The sequence below is a fragment of the Saccoglossus kowalevskii genome, chromosome 17, assembly GCF_978046115.1.
Source record: "Saccoglossus kowalevskii chromosome 17, keSacKowa6.1, whole genome shotgun sequence".
Lineage (NCBI taxonomy): Eukaryota > Metazoa > Hemichordata > Enteropneusta > Harrimaniidae > Saccoglossus > Saccoglossus kowalevskii.
The window spans coordinates 631,320-656,269 of NC_140657.1; the positions used below are offsets into that span (position 1 = coordinate 631,320).

General features: G+C 36.7%; 1 protein-coding gene and 1 long non-coding RNA gene across 2 annotated transcripts in view; both read left to right on the plus strand.

Annotated features, from left to right (window-relative positions):
- Positions 1-23,329, plus strand: part of LOC100372476 (gem-associated protein 4-like) — a 59,524-nt gene extending 36,195 nt beyond the window's left edge. Inside the window, exons 10-14 of the mRNA XM_085492152.1 lie at positions 2,484-2,559; positions 2,794-2,873; positions 18,187-18,385; positions 21,177-21,289; positions 22,689-23,329. Of these exons, the coding sequence (XP_085348278.1) occupies positions 2,484-2,559; positions 2,794-2,873; positions 18,187-18,385; positions 21,177-21,289; positions 22,689-22,994 (774 nt within the window). The 3' untranslated portion in view covers positions 22,995-23,329. The remainder of the gene's footprint in view (positions 1-2,483; positions 2,560-2,793; positions 2,874-18,186; positions 18,386-21,176; positions 21,290-22,688) is intronic.
- On the plus strand, positions 19,137-20,612 carry LOC144350298 (uncharacterized). The gene is made up of 2 exons (XR_013420215.2): positions 19,137-19,272; positions 20,382-20,612. It is a non-coding gene; the product is annotated as an uncharacterized LOC144350298 (long non-coding RNA).
- Positions 23,330-24,950: the final 1,621 nt, after the last annotated feature.

The window sequence follows — 24,950 nt, forward strand, 5'->3', positions numbered from 1 at the left end:
GGGCAATATCTCACAATTTGGACAAGTACTTGTACTGTATTACTATAAACAACTAACAAGGACTGTGCCATGCATGACTTGTTTTCACTTGCAAGTGATTTAATGTACAACATTGGTATATAGCATTTATGCTATGCTTTCAGTGTCAACATTTTGGTGATAGCCATTACAAATTACTCTAAATGATACATGACATGACGAAGTCCGAAAACGGGAACTTATAATTCGGTCTCCGTCTGTGCTTCCGTCCGTCTGTGTGAAGTCATATTTCAGAATCCTTTGGACCGATTCCGTTCATTCGTTGCATGTGCCTAGTACTTTATGTGGGACATATGCACATGCAGTGGTTTAGCAATTCGATTCAAAATGTTTGACTGGCAGCCATCTTGTTTTTTGAAAATGTTGTATTTTGAACATGCTTTGTCAGTTTTCATTCAAACTTGTACATAGATTATACATGTTAGGATACATGTCCATGACAATTTCTTTAGCAATTTGATCAAAGACGGTCGACTGGCAGGCATCTTGTTTTTTTTTTAAATGTGGTATCTTGGACATGCTTTGTCAGTTTTTATTCAAATTTGGCACATACTTTATACATGTTAGGATACATGTCCATGACAATTTGTTTCAAAATCAGATCAAGGCCAATTAGCCATCTGACTTTTTGGCCTTACTACTATATTTCCAAGATTTATGTACCATTTTCATTCGTATTTGGCACGTACATCATACATGTCACTTTGTTTCATAATCAGATCAAATATGGCTGAATAACGGCTGTTTTTTATTTGTGGCCATATTACTATATCTCTGTCACCCATGTATCATTTTCATTGATATTTAGCATGTCATAAATGGATACATATACATGTCAATTCAATTAGCAATTTGATCAAATTTCTAGTATATAAATGTACCAAAATTAACCAAGTATGGGTGAAAAGTACGGGACATACTTTTCAGAAAATAGCGAGTATGGGTGATATTTGTAGCGAGTACGGGTGGTATTTGTAGCAAGTATGAGTTGTATTTGCAGTGAGTACGGGTGGTATTTGTAGCAAGTACATGGAGGTAATTTAGCGAGTACATGCAGGGAGGGTAAAATATAGCAAGTACGGGGTGGGGGTATTGCGGGGTAAAATGTACAGGATTTATACAATTACGGGTGCAGCAAAACACTCCATTGAGAAAGAAAATATCAGTGGTACGAACTGAAACTAGTTCAATCTAACGAACCGAAACTAGTTCCATCTTACGAAAAAACGAAAACAGTCTACACGCGTATTGTGCAAGAATTTTAATTATCCACAGCTCCTGAAAGCTAGGAATAAGCTAGTCTCATGTATGTTCCAAATCATATTCTGCACAATAATTTCCTGGCAAAAAAAATTGCGTGTGCAGGAACACATTCAATTTGGCTTGATTTTGGATGTCTGAAAAACGACGTGTTTAAAAAGGGATCTATGTATCACATAGTGTCGTTACCACGTAAACAATTACGGTTTTCATTGTGATCACACCTCAACTTCGAGGTGTTAATCTTGCCATAGATTCAACTAGCTTACTCAACAAAAATGTACACTACAGTGAAACAATGTTATATTTGGACAACGTGTTATTACGAACACTGTTGCGTCACTCTCGTCAGGCCAAAGGGAATGAGTCTATTTATTATTGTAGTTCCATGATTACACTTGTTAGGTCAGTTACGGGGCACTTTTGTTTACGAGGCGCCCATTTTGCTATGTCATAGGGGTCAAACTGTGTGAATATATAATTAATTAAACATGGCTGCTTATTGTCCACATTTAGTTTTCGTAAGATAGAATTAGTTCAGTTCGTACCATTGATATTTTATTTCTTAATGGCGTGTTTTGCTGCACCCTGTACTCGCTATATTTTACCCTCCCTGCTTGTACTTGCTAAATTACCTCCATGTACTCGCTACAAATACCACCCGTACTCACAGCAAATACCACACATACTCGCTACAAAAATCACTCGTACTCGCTAATAATATCACCAATACTCGCTAGAAATATCACCCGTACTCGCTATTTTCTGAAAAGTACGTCCCGTACTTGCCTCATTTTTGGTACATTTATATACCTCCGAATTTGGCCAACTGGCGGCCATCTTGTTTGTTTAAAATGTGATAACTTTGACATGCTTTCACGTGTGATCTATGTTTTTCTTTGCTATGTTTTAAACCGAAGGGGTCTCCACGCAACACATGTTCGAATTTGATGTAAATAAACAATCTGTTGTATACGCCACTTAGGACTCAAAGTTTCAAGAACATGCTTGCAACAACCTCTCCCATTTAATATGACGAGCACAAAGGGAACTTTCAAAAATTTAATGGGGACTGTGTCATTTTCAATGACTTGTTGAAAATAGGAATCATAGTAAAAACAGTTACAGCTATTGCGGCTATTGTACATTACAATTGTAACTATACATTCTATTGTTATTTTAAGAGTGTACCCAGGGAGCTATTCTCTATATGTGATTTACCATTGGATGATTGGCAACCATTAGACCACCAAGAACAAGGTAAGTCAAACTTGAATATATTTGACCATCAGGAACAAGGTAACCCCATTTGATGTTTCTATATAATTATTATAATTTATGTTGTTTTAATCAAACTTTTTATTTTTTTTTAAGATGAGCAAAAGACATCTGAGAAAGTGGTTACTGTTATGAAAATTGACAGTAGTTCTAACAAGTCATATGAAGTGACTCATAAAATCAATTTTTTGTACACTCCTACTTTTATCTTCTTAGGAAATGAGAACTGCTATGGATTTCTAACTTTCTTACAATGTTGTCAAGTTTCCAGCGAATTAGGAGAACGCCTTTACCAGGTAAACTGTATTACAGCTCAGTTTGTTACATCAAAAATCAACAGCAGCCTAGACACCAAGTATTGCTAAAACCTTTACCTAGACACCAAGTATTGCTAAAACCTTTACCTAGACACCAAGTATTGCTAAAACCTTTACCAAGACACCAAGTATTGCTAAAACCTTTACCTAGACACCAAGTATTGCTAAAACCTTTACCAAGACACCAAGTATTGCTAAAACCTTTACCAAGACACCAAGTATTGCTAAAACCTTTACCTAGACACCAAGTATTGCTAAAACCTTTACCTAGACACCAAGTATTGCTAAAACCTTTACCTAGACACCAAGTATTGCTAAAACCTTTACCTAGACACCAAGTATTGCTGAAACCTTTACCTAGACACCAAGTATTGCTGAAACCTTTACCTAGACACCAAGTATTGCTGAAACCTTTATCTAGACACCAAGTATTGCTAAAACCTTTACCAAGACACCAAGTATTGCTAAAACCTTTACCAAGACACCAAGTATTGCTAAAACCTTTACCAAGACACCAAGTATTGCTAAAACCTTTACCTAGACACCAAGTATTGCTAAAACCTTGACCTAGACACCAAGTATTGCTAAAACCTTTACCTAGACACCAAGTATTGCTGAAACCTTTACCTAGACACCAAGTATTGCTGAAACCTTTATCTAGACACCAAGTATTGCTAAAACCTTTACCTAGACACCAAGTATTGCTAAAACCTTTACCTAGACACCAAGTATTGCTAAAACCTTTACCTAGACACCAAGTATTGCTAAAACCTTTACCTAGACACCAAGTATTGCTAAAACCTTTACCTAGACATCAAGTATTGCTAAAACCTTTACCTAGACACCAAGTATTGTTAAAACCTTTACCTAGACACTAAGTATTGCTAAAACCTTTACCTAGACATCAAGTGTTGCTAAAACCTTTACCTAGACACCAAATATTGCTAAAACCTTTACCAAGACACCAAGTATTGCTAAAACCTTTACCAAGACACCAAGTATTGCTAAAACCTTTACCTAGACACCAAGTATTGCTAAAACCTTTACCTAGACACCAAGTATTGCTAAAACCTTTACCTAGACACCAAGTATTGCTAAAACCTTTACCTAGACACCAAGTATTGCTAAAACCTTTACCTAGACACCAAGTATTGCTAAAACCTTTACCTAGATACCAAGTATTGCTAAAACCTTTACCTAGACACCAAGTATTGCTAAAACCTTTACCTAGACACCAAGTATTGCTGAAACCGTTACCGAGACACCAAGTATTGCTGAAACCTTTACCTAGACACCAAGTATTGCTAAAACCTTTATCTAGACACCAAGTATTACTGAGACCTTTATCTAGACACCAAGTATTACTGAAACCTTTACCTAGACACCAAGTATTGCTAAAACCTTTACCTAGACACCAAGTATTGCTAAAACCTTTACCTAGACACCAAGTATTGCTGAAACCGTTACCAAGACACCAAGTATTGCTGAAACCTTTACCTAGACACCAAGTATTGCTAAAACCTTTACCTAGACACCAAGTATTGCTAAAACCTTTACCTAGACACCAAGTATTGCTAAAACCTTTACCTAGACACCAAGTATTGCTGAAACCGTTACCGAGACACCAAGTATTGCTGAAACCTTTACCTAGACACCAAGTATTACTGAGACCTTTATCTAGACACCAAGTATTACTGAAACCTTTACCTAGACACCAAGTATTGCTGAAACCTTTACCTAGACACCAAGTATTGCTAAAACCTTTACCTAGACACCAAGTATTGCTAAAACCTTTACCTAGACACCAAATATTGCTAAAACCTTTACCTAGACACCAAGTATTGCTAAAACCTTTACCTAGACACCAAGTATTGCTAAAACCTTTACCTAGATACCAAGTATTGCTAAAACCTTTACCTAGACACCAAGTATTGCTAAAACCTTTATCTAGACACCAAGTATTGCTAAAACCTTTACCTAGACACCAAGTATTGCTAAAACCTTTACCTAGACACCAAGTATTGCTAAAACCTTTACCTAGACAACAAGTATTGCTAAAACCTTTACCTAGACACCAAGTATTGCTAAAACCTTTACCTAGACACCAAGTATTGCTAAAACCTTTATCTAGACACCAAGTATTACTGAGACCTTTATCTAGACACCAAGTATTACTGAAACCTTTACCTAGACACCAAGTATTGCTGAAACCTTTACCTAGACACCAAGTATTGCTGAAACCTTTACCTAGACACCAAGTATTACTGAAACCTTTACCTAGACAACCAAGTATTGCTAACACCTTTACCTAGACACCAAGTATTACTGAAACCTTTACCTAGACACCAAGTATTGCTAAAACCTTTACCTAGACACCAAGTATTGCTAAAACCTTTACCTAGACACCAAGTATTGCTAAAACCTTTACCTAGACACCAAGTATTGCTGAAACCGTTACCGAGACACCAAATATTGCTAAAACCTTTACCTAGACACCAAGTATTGCTAAAACCTTTACCTAGACACCAAGTATTGCTAAAACCTTTACCTAGACACCAAGTATTGCTAAAACCTTTACCTAGATACCAAGTATTGCTAAAACCTTTACCTAGACACCAAGTATTGCTGAAACCGTTACCGAGACACCAAGTATTGCTGAAACCTTTACCTAGACACCAAGTATTGCTAAAACCTTTATCTAGACACCAAGTATTACTGAGACCTTTATCTAGACACCAAGTATTACTGAAACCTTTACCTAGACACCAAGTATTGCTAAAACCTTTACCTAGACACCAAGTATTGCTAAAACCTTTACCTAGACACCAAGTATTGCTGAAACCGTTACCGAGACACCAAGTATTGCTGAAACCTTTACCTAGACACCAAGTATTACTGAGACCTTTATCTAGACACCAAGTATTACTGAAACCTTTACCAAGACACCAAGTATTGCTGAAACCTTTACCTAGACACCAAGTATTGCTAAAACCTTTACCTAGACACCAAGTATTGCTAAAACCTTTACCTAGACACCAAATATTGCTAAAACCTTTACCTAGACACCAAGTATTGCTAAAACCTTTACCTAGACACCAAGTATTGCTAAAACCTTTACCTAGATACCAAGTATTGCTAAAACCTTTACCTAGACACCAAGTATTGCTAAAACCTTTATCTAGACACCAAGTATTGCTAAAACCTTTACCTAGACACCAAGTATTGCTAAAACCTTTACATAGACACCAAGTATTGCTAAAACCTTTACCTAGACACCAAGTATTGCTAAAACCTTTACCTAGACACCAAGTATTGCTAAAACCTTTACCTAGACACCAAGTATTGCTAAAACCTTTATCTAGACACCAAGTATTACTGAGACCTTTATCTAGACACCAAGTATTACTGAAACCTTTACCTAGACACCAAGTATTGCTGAAACCTTTACCTAGACACCAAGTATTGCTGAAACCTTTACCTAGACACCAAGTATTACTGAAACCTTTACCTAGACAACCAAGTATTGCTAACACCTTTACCTAGACACCAAGTATTACTGAAACCTTTACCTAGACACCAAGTATTGCTAAAACCTTTACCTAGACACCAAGTATTGCTAAAACCTTTACCTAGACACCAAGTATTGCTAAAACCTTTACCTAGACACCAAGTATTGCTAAAACCTTTACCTAGACACCAAATATTGCTAAAACCTTTACCTAGACACCAAGTATTGCTAAAACCTTTACCTAGACACCAAGTATTGCTAAAACCTTTACCTAGACACCAAGTATTGCTAAAACCTTTACCTAGATACCAAGTATTGCTAAAACCTTTACCTAGACACCAAGTATTGCTGAAACCGTTACCGAGACACCAAGTATTGCTGAAACCTTTACCTAGACACCAAGTATTGCTAAAACCTTTATCTAGACACCAAGTATTACTGAGACCTTTATCTAGACACCAAGTATTACTGAAACCTTTACCTAGACACCAAGTATTGCTAAAACCTTTACCTAGACACCAAGTATTGCTAAAACCTTTACCTAGACACCAAGTATTGCTAAAACCTTTACCTAGACACCAAGTATTGCTGAAACCGTTACCGAGACACCAAGTATTGCTGAAACCTTTACCTAGACACCAAGTATTACTGAGACCTTTATCTAGACACCAAGTATTACTGAAACCTTTACCTAGACACCATGTATTGCTAAAACCTTTACCTAGACACCAAATATTGCTAAAACCTTTACCTAGACACCAAGTATTGCTAAAACCTTTACCTAGACACCAAGTATTGCTAAAACCTTTACCTAGACACCAAGTATTGCTAAAACCTTTACCTAGACACCAAATATTGCTAAAACCTTTACCTAGACACCAAGTATTGCTAAAACCTTTACCTAGATACCAAGTATTGCTAAAACCTTTACCTAGACACCAAGTATTGCTAAAACCTTTATCTAGACACCAAGTATTGCTAAAACCTTTACCTAGACACCAAGTATTGCTAAAACCTTTACCTAGACACCAAGTATTGCTAAAACCTTTACCTAGACACCAAGTATTGCTAAAACCTTTATCTAGACACCAAGTATTACTGAGACCTTTATCTAGACACCAAGTATTACTGAAACCTTTACCTAGACACCAAGTATTGCTGAAACCTTTACCTAGACACCAAGTATTGCTGAAACCTTTACCTAGACACCAAGTATTACTGAAACCTTTACCTAGACAACCAAGTATTGCTAACACCTTTACCTAGACACCAAGTATTACTGAAACCTTTACCTAGACACCAAGTATTGCTAAAACCTTTACCTAGACACCAAGTATTGCTAAAACCTTTACCTAGACACCAAGTATTGCTAAAACCTTTACCTAGACACCAAGTATTGCTAAAACCTTTACCTAGACACCAAATATTGCTAAAACCTTTACCTAGACACCAAGTATTGCTAAAACCTTTACCTAGACACCAAGTATTGCTAAAACCTTTACCTAGACACCAAGTATTGCTAAAACCTTTACCTAGATACCAAGTATTGCTAAAACCTTTACCTAGACACCAAGTATTGCTGAAACCGTTACCGAGACACCAAGTATTGCTGAAACCTTTACCTAGACACCAAGTATTGCTGAAACCTTTATCTAGACACCAAGTATTGCTAAAACCTTTACCAAGACACCAAGTATTGCTAAAACCTTTACCTAGACACCAAGTATTGCTAAAACCTTTACCAAGACACCAAGTATTGCTAAAACCTTTACCTAGACACCAAGTATTGCTAAAACCTTTACCTAGACACCAAGTATTGCTAAAACCTTTACCTAGACACCAAGTATTGCTAAAACCTTTACCTAGACACCAAGTATTGCTGAAACCTTTACCTAGACACCAAGTATTGCTGAAACCTTCATCTAGACACCAAGTATTGCTAAAACCTTTACCTAGACACCAAGTATTGCTAAAACCTTTACCTAGACACCAAGTATTGCTAAAACTTTTACCTAGACACCAAGTATTGCTAAAACCTTTACCTAGACACCAAGTATTGCTAAAACCTTTACCTAGACATCAAGTATTGCTAAAACCTTTACCTAGACACCAAGTATTGTTAAAACCTTTACCTAGACACTAAGTATTGCTAAAACCTTTACCTAGACATCAAGTGTTGCTAAAACCTTTACCTAGACACCAAATATTGCTAAAACCTTTACCAAGACACCAAGTATTGCTAAAACCTTTACCAAGACACCAAGTATTGCTAAAACCTTTACCTAGACACCAAGTATTGCTAACACCTTTACCTAGACACCAAGTATTACTGAAACCTTTACCTAGACACCAAGTATTGCTAAAACCTTTACCTAGACACCAAGTATTGCTAAAACCTTTACCTAGACACCAAGTATTGCTAAAACCTTTACCTAGACACCAAGTATTGCTAAAACCTTTACCTAGACACCAAATATTGCTAAAACCTTTACCTAGACACCAAGTATTGCTAAAACCTTTACCTAGACACCAAGTATTGCTAAAACCTTTACCTAGACACCAAGTATTGCTAAAACCTTTACCTAGATACCAAGTATTGCTAAAACCTTTACCTAGACACCAAGTATTGCTGAAACCGTTACCGAGACACCAAGTATTGCTGAAACCTTTACCTAGACACCAAGTATTGCTAAAACCTTTATCTAGACACCAAGTATTACTGAGACCTTTATCTAGACACCAAGTATTACTGAAACCTTTACCTAGACACCAAGTATTGCTAAAACCTTTACCTAGACACCAAGTATTGCTAAAACCTTTACCTAGACACCAAGTATTGCTAAAACCTTTACCTAGACACCAAGTATTGCTGAAACCGTTACCTAGACACCAAGTATTGCTGAAACCTTTACCTAGACACCAAGTATTGCTGAAACCTTCATCTAGACACCAAGTATTGCTAAAACCTTTACCTAGACACCAAGTATTGCTAAAACCTTTACCTAGACACCAAGTATTGCTAAAACTTTTACCTAGACACCAAGTATTGCTAAAACCTTTACCTAGACACCAAGTATTGCTAAAACCTTTACCTAGACATCAAGTATTGCTAAAACCTTTACCTAGACACCAAGTATTGCTAAAACCTTTACCTAGACACCAAGTATTGTTAAAACCTTTACCTAGACACTAAGTATTGCTAAAACCTTTACCTAGACATCAAGTGTTGCTAAAACCTTTACCTAGACACCAAATATTGCTAAAACCTTTACCAAGACACCAAGTATTGCTAAAACCTTTACCAAGACACCAAGTATTGCTAAAACCTTTACCTAGACACCAAGTATTGCTAACACCTTTACCTAGACACCAAGTATTACTGAAACCTTTACCTAGACACCAAGTATTGCTAAAACCTTTACCTAGACACCAAGTATTGCTAAAACCTTTACCTAGACACCAAGTATTGCTAAAACCTTTACCTAGACACCAAGTATTGCTAAAACCTTTACCTAGACACCAAATATTGCTAAAACCTTTACCTAGACACCAAGTATTGCTAAAACCTTTACCTAGACACCAAGTATTGCTAAAACCTTTACCTAGACACCAAGTATTGCTAAAACCTTTACCTAGATACCAAGTATTGCTAAAACCTTTACCTAGACACCAAGTATTGCTGAAACCGTTACCGAGACACCAAGTATTGCTGAAACCTTTACCTAGACACCAAGTATTACTGAGACCTTTATCTAGACACCAAGTATTACTGAAACCTTTACCTAGACACCATGTATTGCTAAAACCTTTACCTAGACACCAAATATTGCTAAAACCTTTACCTAGACACCAAGTATTGCTAAAACCTTTACCTAGACACCAAGTGTTGCTAAAACCTTTACCTAGACACCAAGTATTGCTAAAACCTTTACCTAGACACCAAATATTGCTAAAACCTTTACCTAGACACCAAGTATTGCTAAAACCTTTACCTAGATACCAAGTATTGCTAAAACCTTTACCTAGACACCAAGTATTGCTAAAACCTTTATCTAGACACCAAGTATTGCTAAAACCTTTACCTAGACACCAAGTATTGCTAAAACCTTTACCTAGACACCAAGTATTGCTAAAACCTTTACCTAGACACCAAGTATTGCTAAAACCTTTATCTAGACACCAAGTATTACTGAGACCTTTATCTAGACACCAAGTATTACTGAAACCTTTACCTAGACACCAAGTATTGCTGAAACCTTTACCTAGACACCAAGTATTGCTGAAACCTTTACCTAGACACCAAGTATTACTGAAACCTTTACCTAGACAACCAAGTATTGCTAACACCTTTACCTAGACACCAAGTATTACTGAAACCTTTACCTAGACACCAAGTATTGCTAAAACCTTTACCTAGACACCAAGTATTGCTAAAACCTTTACCTAGACACCAAGTATTGCTAAAACCTTTACCTAGACACCAAGTATTGCTAAAACCTTTACCTAGACACCAAATATTGCTAAAACCTTTACCTAGACACCAAGTATTGCTAAAACCTTTACCTAGACACCAAGTATTGCTAAAACCTTTACCTAGACACCAAGTATTGCTAAAACCTTTACCTAGATACCAAGTATTGCTAAAACCTTTACCTAGACACCAAGTATTGCTGAAACCGTTACCGAGACACCAAGTATTGCTGAAACCTTTACCTAGACACCAAGTATTGCTGAAACCTTTATCTAGACACCAAGTATTGCTAAAACCTTTACCAAGACACCAAGTATTGCTAAAACCTTTACCTAGACACCAAGTATTGCTAAAACCTTTACCAAGACACCAAGTATTGCTAAAACCTTTACCTAGACACCAAGTATTGCTAAAACCTTTACCTAGACACCAAGTATTGCTAAAACCTTTACCTAGACACCAAGTATTGCTAAAACCTTTACCTAGACACCAAGTATTGCTAAAACCTTTACCTAGACACCAAGTATTGCTGAAACCTTTACCTAGACACCAAGTATTGCTGAAACCTTCATCTAGACACCAAGTATTGCTAAAACCTTTACCTAGACACCAAGTATTGCTAAAACCTTTACCTAGACACTAAGTATTGCTAAAACCTTTACCTAGACATCAAGTGTTGCTAAAACCTTTACCTAGACACCAAATATTGCTAAAACCTTTACCAAGACACCAAGTATTGCTAAAACCTTTACCAAGACACCAAGTATTGCTAAAACCTTTACCTAGACACCAAGTATTGCTAACACCTTTACCTAGACACCAAGTATTACTGAAACCTTTACCTAGACACCAAGTATTGCTAAAACCTTTACCTAGACACCAAGTATTGCTAAAACCTTTACCTAGACACCAAGTATTGCTAAAACCTTTACCTAGACACCAAGTATTGCTAAAACCTTTACCTAGACACCAAATATTGCTAAAACCTTTACCTAGACACCAAGTATTGCTAAAACCTTTACCTAGACACCAAGTATTGCTAAAACCTTTACCTAGACACCAAGTATTGCTAAAACCTTTACCTAGATACCAAGTATTGCTAAAACCTTTACCTAGACACCAAGTATTGCTGAAACCGTTACCGAGACACCAAGTATTGCTGAAACCTTTACCTAGACACCAAGTATTGCTAAAACCTTTATCTAGACACCAAGTATTACTGAGACCTTTATCTAGACACCAAGTATTACTGAAACCTTTACCTAGACACCAAGTATTGCTAAAACCTTTACCTAGACACCAAGTATTGCTAAAACCTTTACCTAGACACCAAGTATTGCTAAAACCTTTACCTAGACACCAAGTATTGCTGAAACCGTTACCGAGACACCAAGTATTGCTGAAACCTTTACCTAGACACCAAGTATTACTGAGACCTTTATCTAGACACCAAGTATTACTGAAACCTTTACCTAGACACCATGTATTGCTAAAACCTTTACCTAGACACCAAATATTGCTAAAACCTTTACCTAGACACCAAGTATTGCTAAAACCTTTACCTAGACACCAAGTATTGCTAAAACCTTTACCTAGACACCAAGTATTGCTAAAACCTTTACCTAGACACCAAATATTGCTAAAACCTTTACCTAGACACCAAGTATTGCTAAAACCTTTACCTAGATACCAAGTATTGCTAAAACCTTTACCTAGACACCAAGTATTGCTAAAACCTTTATCTAGACACCAAGTATTGCTAAAACCTTTACCTAGACACCAAGTATTGCTAAAACCTTTACCTAGACACCAAGTATTGCTAAAACCTTTACCTAGACACCAAGTATTGCTAAAACCTTTATCTAGACACCAAGTATTACTGAGACCTTTATCTAGACACCAAGTATTACTGAAACCTTTACCTAGACACCAAGTATTGCTGAAACCTTTACCTAGACACCAAGTATTGCTGAAACCTTTACCTAGACACCAAGTATTACTGAAACCTTTACCTAGACAACCAAGTATTGCTAACACCTTTACCTAGACACCAAGTATTACTGAAACCTTTACCTAGACACCAAGTATTGCTAAAACCTTTACCTAGACACCAAGTATTGCTAAAACCTTTACCTAGACACCAAGTATTGCTAAAACCTTTACCTAGACACCAAGTATTGCTAAAACCTTTACCTAGACACCAAATATTGCTAAAACCTTTACCTAGACACCAAGTATTGCTAAAACCTTTACCTAGACACCAAGTATTGCTAAAACCTTTACCTAGACACCAAGTATTGCTAAAACCTTTACCTAGATACCAAGTATTGCTAAAACCTTTACCTAGACACCAAGTATTGCTGAAACCGTTACCGAGACACCAAGTATTGCTGAAACCTTTACCTAGACACCAAGTATTGCTGAAACCTTTATCTAGACACCAAGTATTGCTAAAACCTTTACCAAGACACCAAGTATTGCTAAAACCTTTACCTAGACACCAAGTATTGCTAAAACCTTTACCAAGACACCAAGTATTGCTAAAACCTTTACCTAGACACCAAGTATTGCTAAAACCTTTACCTAGACACCAAGTATTGCTAAAACCTTTACCTAGACACCAAGTATTGCTAAAACCTTTACCTAGACACCAAGTATTGCTAAAACCTTTACCTAGATACCAAGTATTGCTAAAACCTTTACCTAGACACCAAGTATTGCTGAAACCGTTACCGAGACACCAAGTATTGCTGAAACCTTTACCTAGACACCAAGTATTGCTAAAACCTTTATCTAGACACCAAGTATTACTGAGACCTTTATCTAGACACCAAGTATTACTGAAACCTTTACCTAGACACCAAGTATTGCTAAAACCTTTACCTAGACACCAAGTATTGCTAAAACCTTTACCTAGACACCAAGTATTGCTAAAACCTTTACCTAGACACCAAGTATTGCTGAAACCGTTACCGAGACACCAAGTATTGCTGAAACCTTTACCTAGACACCAAGTATTACTGAGACCTTTATCTAGACACCAAGTATTACTGAAACCTTTACCTAGACACCATGTATTGCTAAAACCTTTACCTAGACACCAAATATTGCTAAAACCTTTACCTAGACACCAAGTATTGCTAAAACCTTTACCTAGACACCAAGTATTGCTAAAACCTTTACCTAGACACCAAGTATTGCTAAAACCTTTACCTAGACACCAAATATTGCTAAAACCTTTACCTAGACACCAAGTATTGCTAAAACCTTTACCTAGATACCAAGTATTGCTAAAACCTTTACCTAGACACCAAGTATTGCTAAAACCTTTATCTAGACACCAAGTATTGCTAAAACCTTTACCTAGACACCAAGTATTGCTAAAACCTTTACCTAGACACCAAGTATTGCTAAAACCTTTACCTAGACACCAAGTATTGCTAAAACCTTTATCTAGACACCAAGTATTACTGAGACCTTTATCTAGACACCAAGTATTACTGAAACCTTTACCTAGACACCAAGTATTGCTGAAACCTTTACCTAGACACCAAGTATTGCTGAAACCTTTACCTAGACACCAAGTATTACTGAAACCTTTACCTAGACAACCAAGTATTGCTAACACCTTTACCTAGACACCAAGTATTACTGAAACCTTTACCTAGACACCAAGTATTGCTAAAACCTTTACCTAGACACCAAGTATTGCTAAAACCTTTACCTAGACATCAAGTATTGCTAAAACCTTTACCTAGACACCAAGTATTGTTAAAACCTTTACCTAGACACTAAGTATTGCTAAAACCTTTACCTAGACATCAAGTGTTGCTAAAACCTTTACCTAGACACCAAATATTGCTAAAACCTTTACCAAGACACCAAGTATTGCTAAAACCTTTACCAAGACACCAAGTATTGCTAAAACCTTTACCTAGACACCAAGTATTGCTAAAACCTTTACCTAGACACCAAGTATTGCTAAAACCTTTACCTAGACACCAAGTATTGCTAAAACCTTTACCTAGACACCAAGTATTGCTAAAACCTTTACCTAGACACCAAGTATTGCTAAAACCTTTACCTAGACACCAAGTATTGCTAAAACCTTTACCTAGATACCAAGTATTGCTAAAACCTTTACCTAGACATCAAGTATTGCTAAAACCTTTACCTAGACACCAAGTATTGCTGAAACCGTTACCGAGACACCAAGTATTGCTGAAACCTTTACCTAGACACCAAGTATTGCTAAAACCTTTATCTAGACACCAAGTATTACTGAGACCTTTATCTAGACACCAAGTATTACTGAAACCTTTACCTAGACACCAAGTATTGCTAAAACCTTTACCTAGACACCAAGTATTGCTAAAACCTTTACCTAGACACCAAGTATTGCTGAAACCGTTACCGAGACACCAAGTATTGCTGAAACCTTTACCTAGACACCAAGTATTGCTAAAACCTTTATCTAGACACCAAGTATTGCTAAAACCTTTACCTAGACACCAAATATTGCTAAAACCTTTACCTAGACACCAAGTATTGCTAAAACCTTTACCTAGACACCAAGTATTGCTAAAACCTTTACCTAGACACCAAGTATTGCTAAAACCTTTACCTAGATACCAAGTATTGCTAAAACCTTTACCTAGACACCAAGTATTGCTGAAACCGTTACCAAGACACCAAGTATTGCTGAAACCTTTACCTAGACACCAAGTATTGCTAAAACCTTTACCTAGACACCAAGTATTGCTAAAACCTTTACCTAGACACCAAGTATTGCTAAAACCTTTACCTAGACACCAAGTATTGCTGAAACCGTTACCGAGACACCAAGTATTGCTGAAACCTTTACCTAGACACCAAGTATTACTGAGACCTTTATCTAGACACCAAGTATTACTGAAACCTTTACCTAGACACCAAGTATTGCTGAAACCTTTACCTAGACACCAAGTATTGCTAAAACCTTTACCTAGACACCAAGTATTGCTAAAACCTTTACCTAGACACCAAATATTGCTAAAACCTTTACCTAGACACCAAGTATTGCTAAAACCTTTACCTAGACACCAAGTATTGCTAAAACCTTTACCTAGATACCAAGTATTGCTAAAACCTTTACCTAGACACCAAGTATTGCTAAAACCTTTATCTAGACACCAAGTATTGCTAAAACCTTTACCTAGACACCAAGTATTGCTAAAACCTTTACCTAGACACCAAGTATTGCTAAAACCTTTACCTAGACACCAAGTATTGCTAAAACCTTTACCTAGACACCAAGTATTGCTAAAACCTTTATCTAGACACCAAGTATTGCTAAAACCTTTATCTAGACACCAAGTATTACTGAAACCTTTACCTAGACACCAAGTATTGCTGAAACCTTTACCTAGACACCAAGTATTGCTGAAACCTTTACCTAGACACCAAGTATTACTGAAACCTTTACCTAGACAACCAAGTATTGCTAACACCTTTACCTAGACACCAAGTATTACTGAAACCTTTACCTAGACACCAAGTATTGCTAAAACCTTTACCTAGACACCAAGTATTGCTAAAACCTTTACCTAGACACCAAGTATTGCTAAAACCTTTACCTAGACACCAAGTATTGCTAAAACCTTTACCTAGACACCAAGTATTGCTAAAACCTTTACCTAGACACCAAGTATTGCTAAAACCTTTACCTAGACACCAAGTATTGCTAAAACCTTTACCTAGACACCAAGTATTGCTAAAACCTTTACCTAGACACCAAGTATTGCTAAAACCTTTACCTAGATACCAAGTATTGCTAAAACCTTTACCTAGACACCAAGTATTGCTGAAACCGTTACCGAGACACCAAGTATTGCTGAAACCTTTACCTAGACACCAAGTATTGCTAAAACCTTTATCTAGACACCAAGTATTACTGAGACCTTTATCTAGACACCAAGTATTACTGAAACCTTTACCTAGACACCAAGTATTGCTAAAACCTTTACCTAGACACCAAGTATTGCTAAAACCTTTACCTAGACACCAAGTATTGCTAAAACCTTTACCTAGACACCAAGTATTGCTGAAACCATTACCGAGACACCAAGTATTGCTGAAACCTTTACCTAGACACCAAGTATTACTGAGACCTTTATCTAGACACCAAGTATTACTGAAACCTTTACCTAGACACCAAGTATTGCTAAAACCTTTACCTAGACACCAAATATTGCTAAAACCTTTACCTAGACACCAAGTATTGCTAAAACCTTTACCTAGACACCAAGTATTGCTAAAACCTTTACCTAGACACCAAGTATTGCTAAAACCTTTACCTAGACACCAAGTATTGCTAAAACCTTTACCTAGACACCAAGTATTGCTAAAACCTTTATCTAGACACCAAGTATTACTGAGACCTTTATCTAGACACCAAGTATTACTGAAACCTTTACCTAGACACCAAGTATTGCTAAAACCTTTATCTAGACACCAAGTATTACTGAGACCTTTATCTAGACACCAAGTATTACTGAAACCTTTACCTAGACACCAAGTATTGCTGAAACCTTTACCTAGACACCAAGTATTGCTGAAACCTTTACCTAGACACCAAGTATTACTGAAACCTTTACCTAGACAACCAAGTATTGCTAACACCTTTACCTAGACACCAAGTATTACTGAAACCTTTACCTAGACACCAAGTATTGCTAAAACCTTTACCTAGACACCAAGTATTGCTAAAACCTTTACCTAGACACCAAGTATTGCTAAAACCTTTACCTAGACACCAAGTATTGCTAAAACCTTTACCTAGACACCAAATATTGCTAAAACCTTTACCTAGACACCAAGTATTGCTAAAACCTTTACCTAGACACCAAGTATTGCTAAAACCTTTACCTAGACACCAAGTATTGCTAAAACCTTTACCTAGATACCAAGTATTGCTAAAACCTTTACCTAGACACCAAGTATTGCTGAAACCGTTACCGAGACACCAAGTATTGCTGAAACCTTTACCTAGACACCAAGTATTGCTAAAACCTTTATCTAGACACCAAGTATTACTGAGACCTTTATCTAGACACCAAGTATTACTGAAACCTTTACCTAGACACCAAGTATTGCTAAAACCTTTACCTAGACACCAAGTATTGCTAAAACCTTTACCTAGACACCAAGTATTGCTAAAACCTTTACCTAGACACCAAGTATTGCTAAAACCTTTACCTAGACATCAAGTATTGCTAAAAACTTTACCTGTTCATTATATTTTTCATTATTATGGTGACTATTTTCTCTTGTAGTGTTTAAGAAGAAATCAGCTAACTTCACTGAACTTCTGCAAAGTTACTCTGTCTGCACTGGTGCAAGTACTCCCACAATGCACCAGTCATGAATGGGATACTGTAATACACATTATACAGAGACTAATGCATGATGGTATTTTACAAGTGCCATATGGTACAAGGTTCACTCATCAATTGCCTTATTTCACATATCAAGGTACACAGTCTGTTTTCAATATTTATTTTAGATTTGTACAGACATTTTTTTCACAAGGACATATCATACACATGACATTCTTTACTTGTATCCAATTACTCTATGAATATTTCATAGCTGCTAATACTATGACAACTCTCAGTTTGACTAATTTGCATATATTTTAAATATATTAACTCAGCTTAAAGTATGAAATCCCAAAGTTAGATGCTTTGCTATGACAAAGGACCATTTAAATAATCAATATACCATCTAATGATATGCAAATTACCGATAGTGTAGATCATCATGTTGCATTAAACAGATCTCTTGTTTGTTTAGTCTATATATAATTTTTATAATTATGCTCACATAGGTCTTCATATGTCAGTGTTTTTATCTGTAGTTGTTTATTTTCAAACTATTGAGAAATGAAGGGTGTTGTGTTTTTAGTGGAACCTGAATAATGATATAAATTGCTGTAAAGTCATAATTTATTAGCCTTCGCAGACGAAGTCTGTCGAAGGCTTATAGATTGGGTTCTGTCTGTCCGTCCGTCCGTCCGTCTTTTACCTCTTATAACTTTGATATGCTCTGTCCAATTTTTTTCAAAGTTGGTGCAAATGTAATTCTCAATGCCATACATATGCACGCCAAGTATTTTTTTGATTTGCCAAACTTTCATTGTGTTTTTCTGTGATTTTCAACATTTTACTAGTACAAGTGCCGAAATTTACCGGAAAAATCTGAGTTTTAACGACATCTCGCAAGAGAACTGGCATACCGTATTGCGCATGCACCAGTCTAACCGCTAAGGAAATCGCCGTCGATTTCGTCTGAGGATATTGTATTCCGGGACTGTATCTTTCTTTGCACAAGGCTTACATAGATTAAATTCTATCTCAAAGGTAAGAAACTGTGCTTATGGTATTTATTATGAACTTCGATTTATCCTTTTGTGTCCTGACTTTAGTGAGAAACTAGCGATCGGACAGTGTCACACTTTCCAGAAAAACAGTCCTGCTATTAGTTCAAGAACTGGTTATGAAACATGTAAATCGAAAGTTTATCTCATCATTTAGGAGGCTTGGGAATAACGTTTGGCATATAAAATACTGGAATAATAAAAACGTAAAAGTTTAGAACACACTGATCGTGATTCTGTTATGTACGATTGCTGTTGCCGGTGTTCATTGGCAACTGCTAGCAGATTGAAACTTGGTTTCGTGACGACATATTAGACTAGAATTATCGAGAAAACACAAGTCAAGTTCGGCCAACCGAAAGCAATGATGAAATTGAAAAGTACTGTAATTAAATATCAATGAATCTATCATCGCTGTTAAATTACCTTTGAAGTAAATATGATAATCGCGTACGTTACTGCACTCGTGACCGGGACCTCTATGCTCCATGCGGTGTTGAAGTTTATCGGTAAATCGAACCTCTGTCAACAGAGACATATTTTCCCAATCAGCTATTTATTTCGGTACTGAAGTCAGGGTGGCAATTTCAATGTTTAGCTACCATAATTTATCTCCATTATGAGCAGGAAAATAAATTACGGACCTCGATTGAGATGGATTTAACGGCCGCCATGTTTTTAAGGGATATGTGAAACAATATTAGGGAGGGGGTTAAATTCACATAATCCTCAATTTTAATGATGTTGACTTAATAGTCATAATTTTTTTTTTCAAAACTTCGGATATTATTTTATGTATTTTTTTGTATTTTTCTCAATAGTTTTTTTTATTTCTTTTGATATATTAATTTGACAACTTTATAGAGTGGAAACAGACTGTTGAATTAGTTCATCCTAGACTTTGGTAGAACATGTTTAAAATAGTACAGTGTGAACTGCAATTTCTTTCTGGCTGGTATAAATTTATTAAGTAATATTTTTTCGTACTAAAAAGACTCAAATATCTTTTTTAATTAAATCTAACGGCCAATGGGAGCACATCTGCTACAACCTCTGCTTACTTTGGGCTAAATGTTTTTGTTTTTTTTCCAGGTGCATAGCCAGATTATTTCTCAGAAAGCAAAGCCACTGGAACTGCATGTATTACAAAAACATACCGGTACTATTCACTGCGTGTCTGACAATTGTATAAAGTTTTGCAGGTCCTCTGTTTTTCACTTTGAGAAGTTCTGTCAACCAAAGCATAAATATGTGTTTCTCTGTACATAAAATTTCACACGATTTGTTAATATTAATGTATGATAATAAAAACTTGATAATATTTTTCTGGATTTTTGCACTTTATTTATATCATTGTCGTATGAGAAGTAATCTTGTCCTTTTTAGAGATATTGAAACTAATCCACAGCCACAAACTAGTTTATCCAAACAGACACAACACTGACTCTACATATTTGCAGATCTGATTTGTATACTTCCTTGTCATTTTACCTGTTGTACTGGTTTGGTGCTATCTGGTTTCCTTGCTGAGAATAATGCTGACCTGGATGGAGAGTGCTATAAACTTGAAAATGCCATAGAAATCACATTTGCCAATTTATGTCCATGCAACTTTAGAATGACAACTAGCGAAGGCAGTGTCATTCATGACTTGTTTTGAGCAAGTTTAAATGAGGGTTGGCCAAATAATGTGAATGTTGCCAATCATTTTCTGTAATAACATTTCTTGTTGGGTGTATATGTATTTTTATAACTTCACATCTCTGTGTTGCATATTGCGTGATGATCTGAATAGGTAATATGATCTGATATGTAATAACTGTAAGAATAGACACATAACATTCATAAACACAGAACACATACTCATTTTATAATTGTCTATTCCAGACAAGATGGTTGAATTGTGTACATGTCAGTTGTTAACATTGGTTATGGAGCAGATATCTGGATCTCTGTCACTATGGAAACATGTCACAAAACATTACTCATCAACTATAAAGGTGATTATCATGTATTATCACGCAATGAGACACAGACAGAGAGGGATAAACCAAAGTCAGAACAGGGAAGGGTAGACAAAAGTCAGGACAGTGAGGGACAGACCAAAGTCAGGACAGCGAGGGACATACCAAAGTCAGGACAGCGAGGGACATACCAAAGTCAGGACAGAGAGGGACAGACCAAAGTAAGGACAGTGAGGGACAGACCAAAATAAGACAGTGAGTGACAGACCAAAGTCAGAACAGTGAGTGACAGACCAAAGTCAGGACAGAGAGAGACAGACCAAAGTCAGGACAGAGAGGGACAGACCAAAGTCAGGACAGAGAGGGACAGACCAAAGTCAGAACAGGGAAGGGCAGACCAAAGTAAGGACAGAGAAGGACAGACCAAAGTCAGGACAGAGAGGGACAGACCAAAGTCAGGACAGAGAGGGACAGACCAAAGTAAGGACAGAATGGGACTGACCAAAGTAAGGACAGAGTGGGACAGACCAAAGTCAGGACAGAGAGGGACAGACCAAAGTAAGGACAGAGTGGGACTGACCAAAGTAAGGACAGAGTGGGACAGACCAAAGTTAGGACAGAGAGGGACAGACCAAAGTCAGGACAGAGAGGGACAGACCAAAGTCAGAACAGTGAGTGACAGACCAAAGTAAGGACAGAGAGAGACAGACCAAAGTCAGGACAGAGAGGGACAGACCAAAGTCAGGACAGAGAGGGACAGACCAAAGTCAGGACAGTGAGTGACAGACCAAAGTCAGAACAGTGAGTGACAAACCAAAGTCAGGACAGAGAGGGACAGACCAAAGTAAGGACAGAGTGGGACAGACCAAAGTCAGGACAGTGAGGGACAGACCAAAGTCAGGACAGAGAGGAACAGATCAAAGTTAGGATAGAGAGGGACAGACCAAAATCAGGACAGAGAGGGACAGACCAAAGTCAGGACAGAGAGGGACAGACCAAAGTCAGGACAGAGAGGCACAGACCAAAGTAAGGACAGAGAGGAACAGACCAAAGTCAAGACAGAGATGGACAGACCAAAGTCAGGACAGAGAGGGACAGACCAAAGTAAGGACAAAGAGGGACAGACCAAAGTAAGGACAGAGAGGGACAGACCAAAGTAAGGACAGAGTGGGACAGACCAAAGTCAGGACAGGGAGGGACAGACCAAAGTAAGGACAGAGTGGGACTGACCAAAGTAAGGACAGAGTGGGACTGACCAAAGTTAGGACAGAGAGGGACAGACCAAAGTCAGGACAGAGAAGGACAGACCAAAGTCAGAACAGAGAGGGATAGACCAAAGTCAGAACAGAGAGGGACAGACCAAAGTCAAGACAAAAAAAACACTTCCAACTGATTACTGTGCAAAATTTTTATGATTGTGTTTTTTTCCCCACAGAATCTCGTATCTCGGCTGTTTGCTTCACCACCATCCAGTTCTTCATATTGTTTTTTGATTGGACAGTACTTTTGTCATATCTGTCAGGTGGCATCAATTGTCCAATCAGAAGTCTTAGAACAAATCTTTGTATTGTCATTAGAGTTACTCAATACACTTGATGAGTTTGCTTCCAACAATCACACTATTGATTCAATGGAATTAATCAACCAGAAAACAGTCATGCTTTCTGCAGTTGCCATGGTACCAGACTGCGAGAAAAGGTCAAGATTAGTGCAGAAAATGAACACTGTCTTTGAGGGTTGAATAAGAAGAAAAACATTTTTCAAAAACTTAGTTTTACGTTCACTGACTTTCCAGATTATACCAGATAGTAAAGATATATGCAGGTTCTGTCGACTCGTAAGTTTTGTTGAAATGAGCATTTGAGATGTAATCCACAGACACAACACATATAAGGTTTCACCACTGAATTGACTATTTCTAACAAATTGTTAAAAATAATGTAATATAAATATCTTATTATACCAAGTATTGTTTTTATTTTATTGGCACATGATGCAATAGTATATTGATAATATCATATCAGTATGATGTGTTTGCATGTCACTACGAGCAATAAATAATTACAATGGTACAAATTTGGGCATTTTTTTATTGTATTTGATGATGCAAAACAAGTAAACAAAAGATCTCAGTCCCTTGTCAAATATGTAATGGTGAATCTATGCTGCAACTAACACTGTGGTTGGATTGACATGTTACATTACAATGTGGTTGATGCTTTGATCCTATTGATCAGCAAAAATAATCCCAGCCATGATTGTCAGCCACTTAATGTTACTATGTTTGTTTGGAAAGAATATATTATAATGCGGTATAACTACTGCTCATATAAGCTGATTAAATTTATTTACTTTGTACAATGCTTTTTGATTTGATAGTATTGTCATTATAGAATACATGTATTCCCATCCTTATTATGTAAACTTGTATTGCAGACATACACTGTGATAAATATTACTAGTATTTATTTCTTTTTTGGCCTGGTACTATAAAGATAAGTCCAATCAGTGAGCATTAAGAAAATTACTAGTAATAATAACTGAAAAATAAAAGCTATATTCTGAGAAATGCTTTTTTTTGTTTTTGCGAAATATACAAGTTTAGTGATGTAGAGAACATGGCATATGACAACTAAGTTCCGGTTAATAATTGAACAAGGGTTTGTTTCTGAATCACCTCAGGTCTGATTGAATTGTGATGCTTGTTTTTCAACCTGCAATTCTATAAATTGACGACAACTACGGTAAGCTTCAATTTCACCCAAAACTTTATGTGTATTTGCACAGTGATATAGTGGTATAGATATTGATATTAGGCACAAGGGAAATCCACTTGCTGGGAGTAAATTAAAAATGCATAATCCTCACCCCCTACTAGTTAGTTGGTTGTTGATGGTCATTTTCCCTCAACACCAGATAAATTAAACTAATTTAAAAATCAGTTGTCTGTCACACAAATTAGAAACAGAAACATAGCTACATGCCTTCAAACCTACCTTGTTGCATTGCACTTGATAGTGAAAAACAGGATTTGTTAATAGCATGAAGTAATTTGTGTGCAATGTGTTTTGTCATTCAATGTTTGCCTGTGTTTTTCTTGCCTTACTAAGCAAACTTTGATCAAAGTTTCATGAATCTGTCCATACCCTCAGTCCATCAGGTGATTTCCTTGCCCTGCATTTTGCCTGCATACTTGACTGAAATTCTCATATTCAATTTTTTTTTGAATGTAGTCTGAAAATGTGGACGTATAGATCGACCAAAGTGTGTCAATCCGTGTCAGTTCATGTCCAGCAGTATCTCACACATGCTTAGTTAGATCAAGTTCAAACTTCACAGGTAAATCAGATATTGAATATTTGCATTATTGCTGGAACCAGAATTCCAAACTGAATTTCAAAATTTGTATAATTATAAAACACTTATAATTTCCATAATGTTCAGCCTTGCATAAAGTAAAGGTCAATTGCTTGCTTCAATCTTTTCAATGACTACATACTTCAAATCTTTAAATCTAATTACAATGTACATTGTATAAATGACATGATTTAAACGATCTAAAAAGACAGTAGTTAGTTGTCTTCTTTATGTGTCTGCGATATCCAATAAAAGTATACATAGTTGAACAATATCAATAAAACACAGACAGATAAATAAATACAAACAAAATAATCACTACTGTGCAAAACCATCAAAT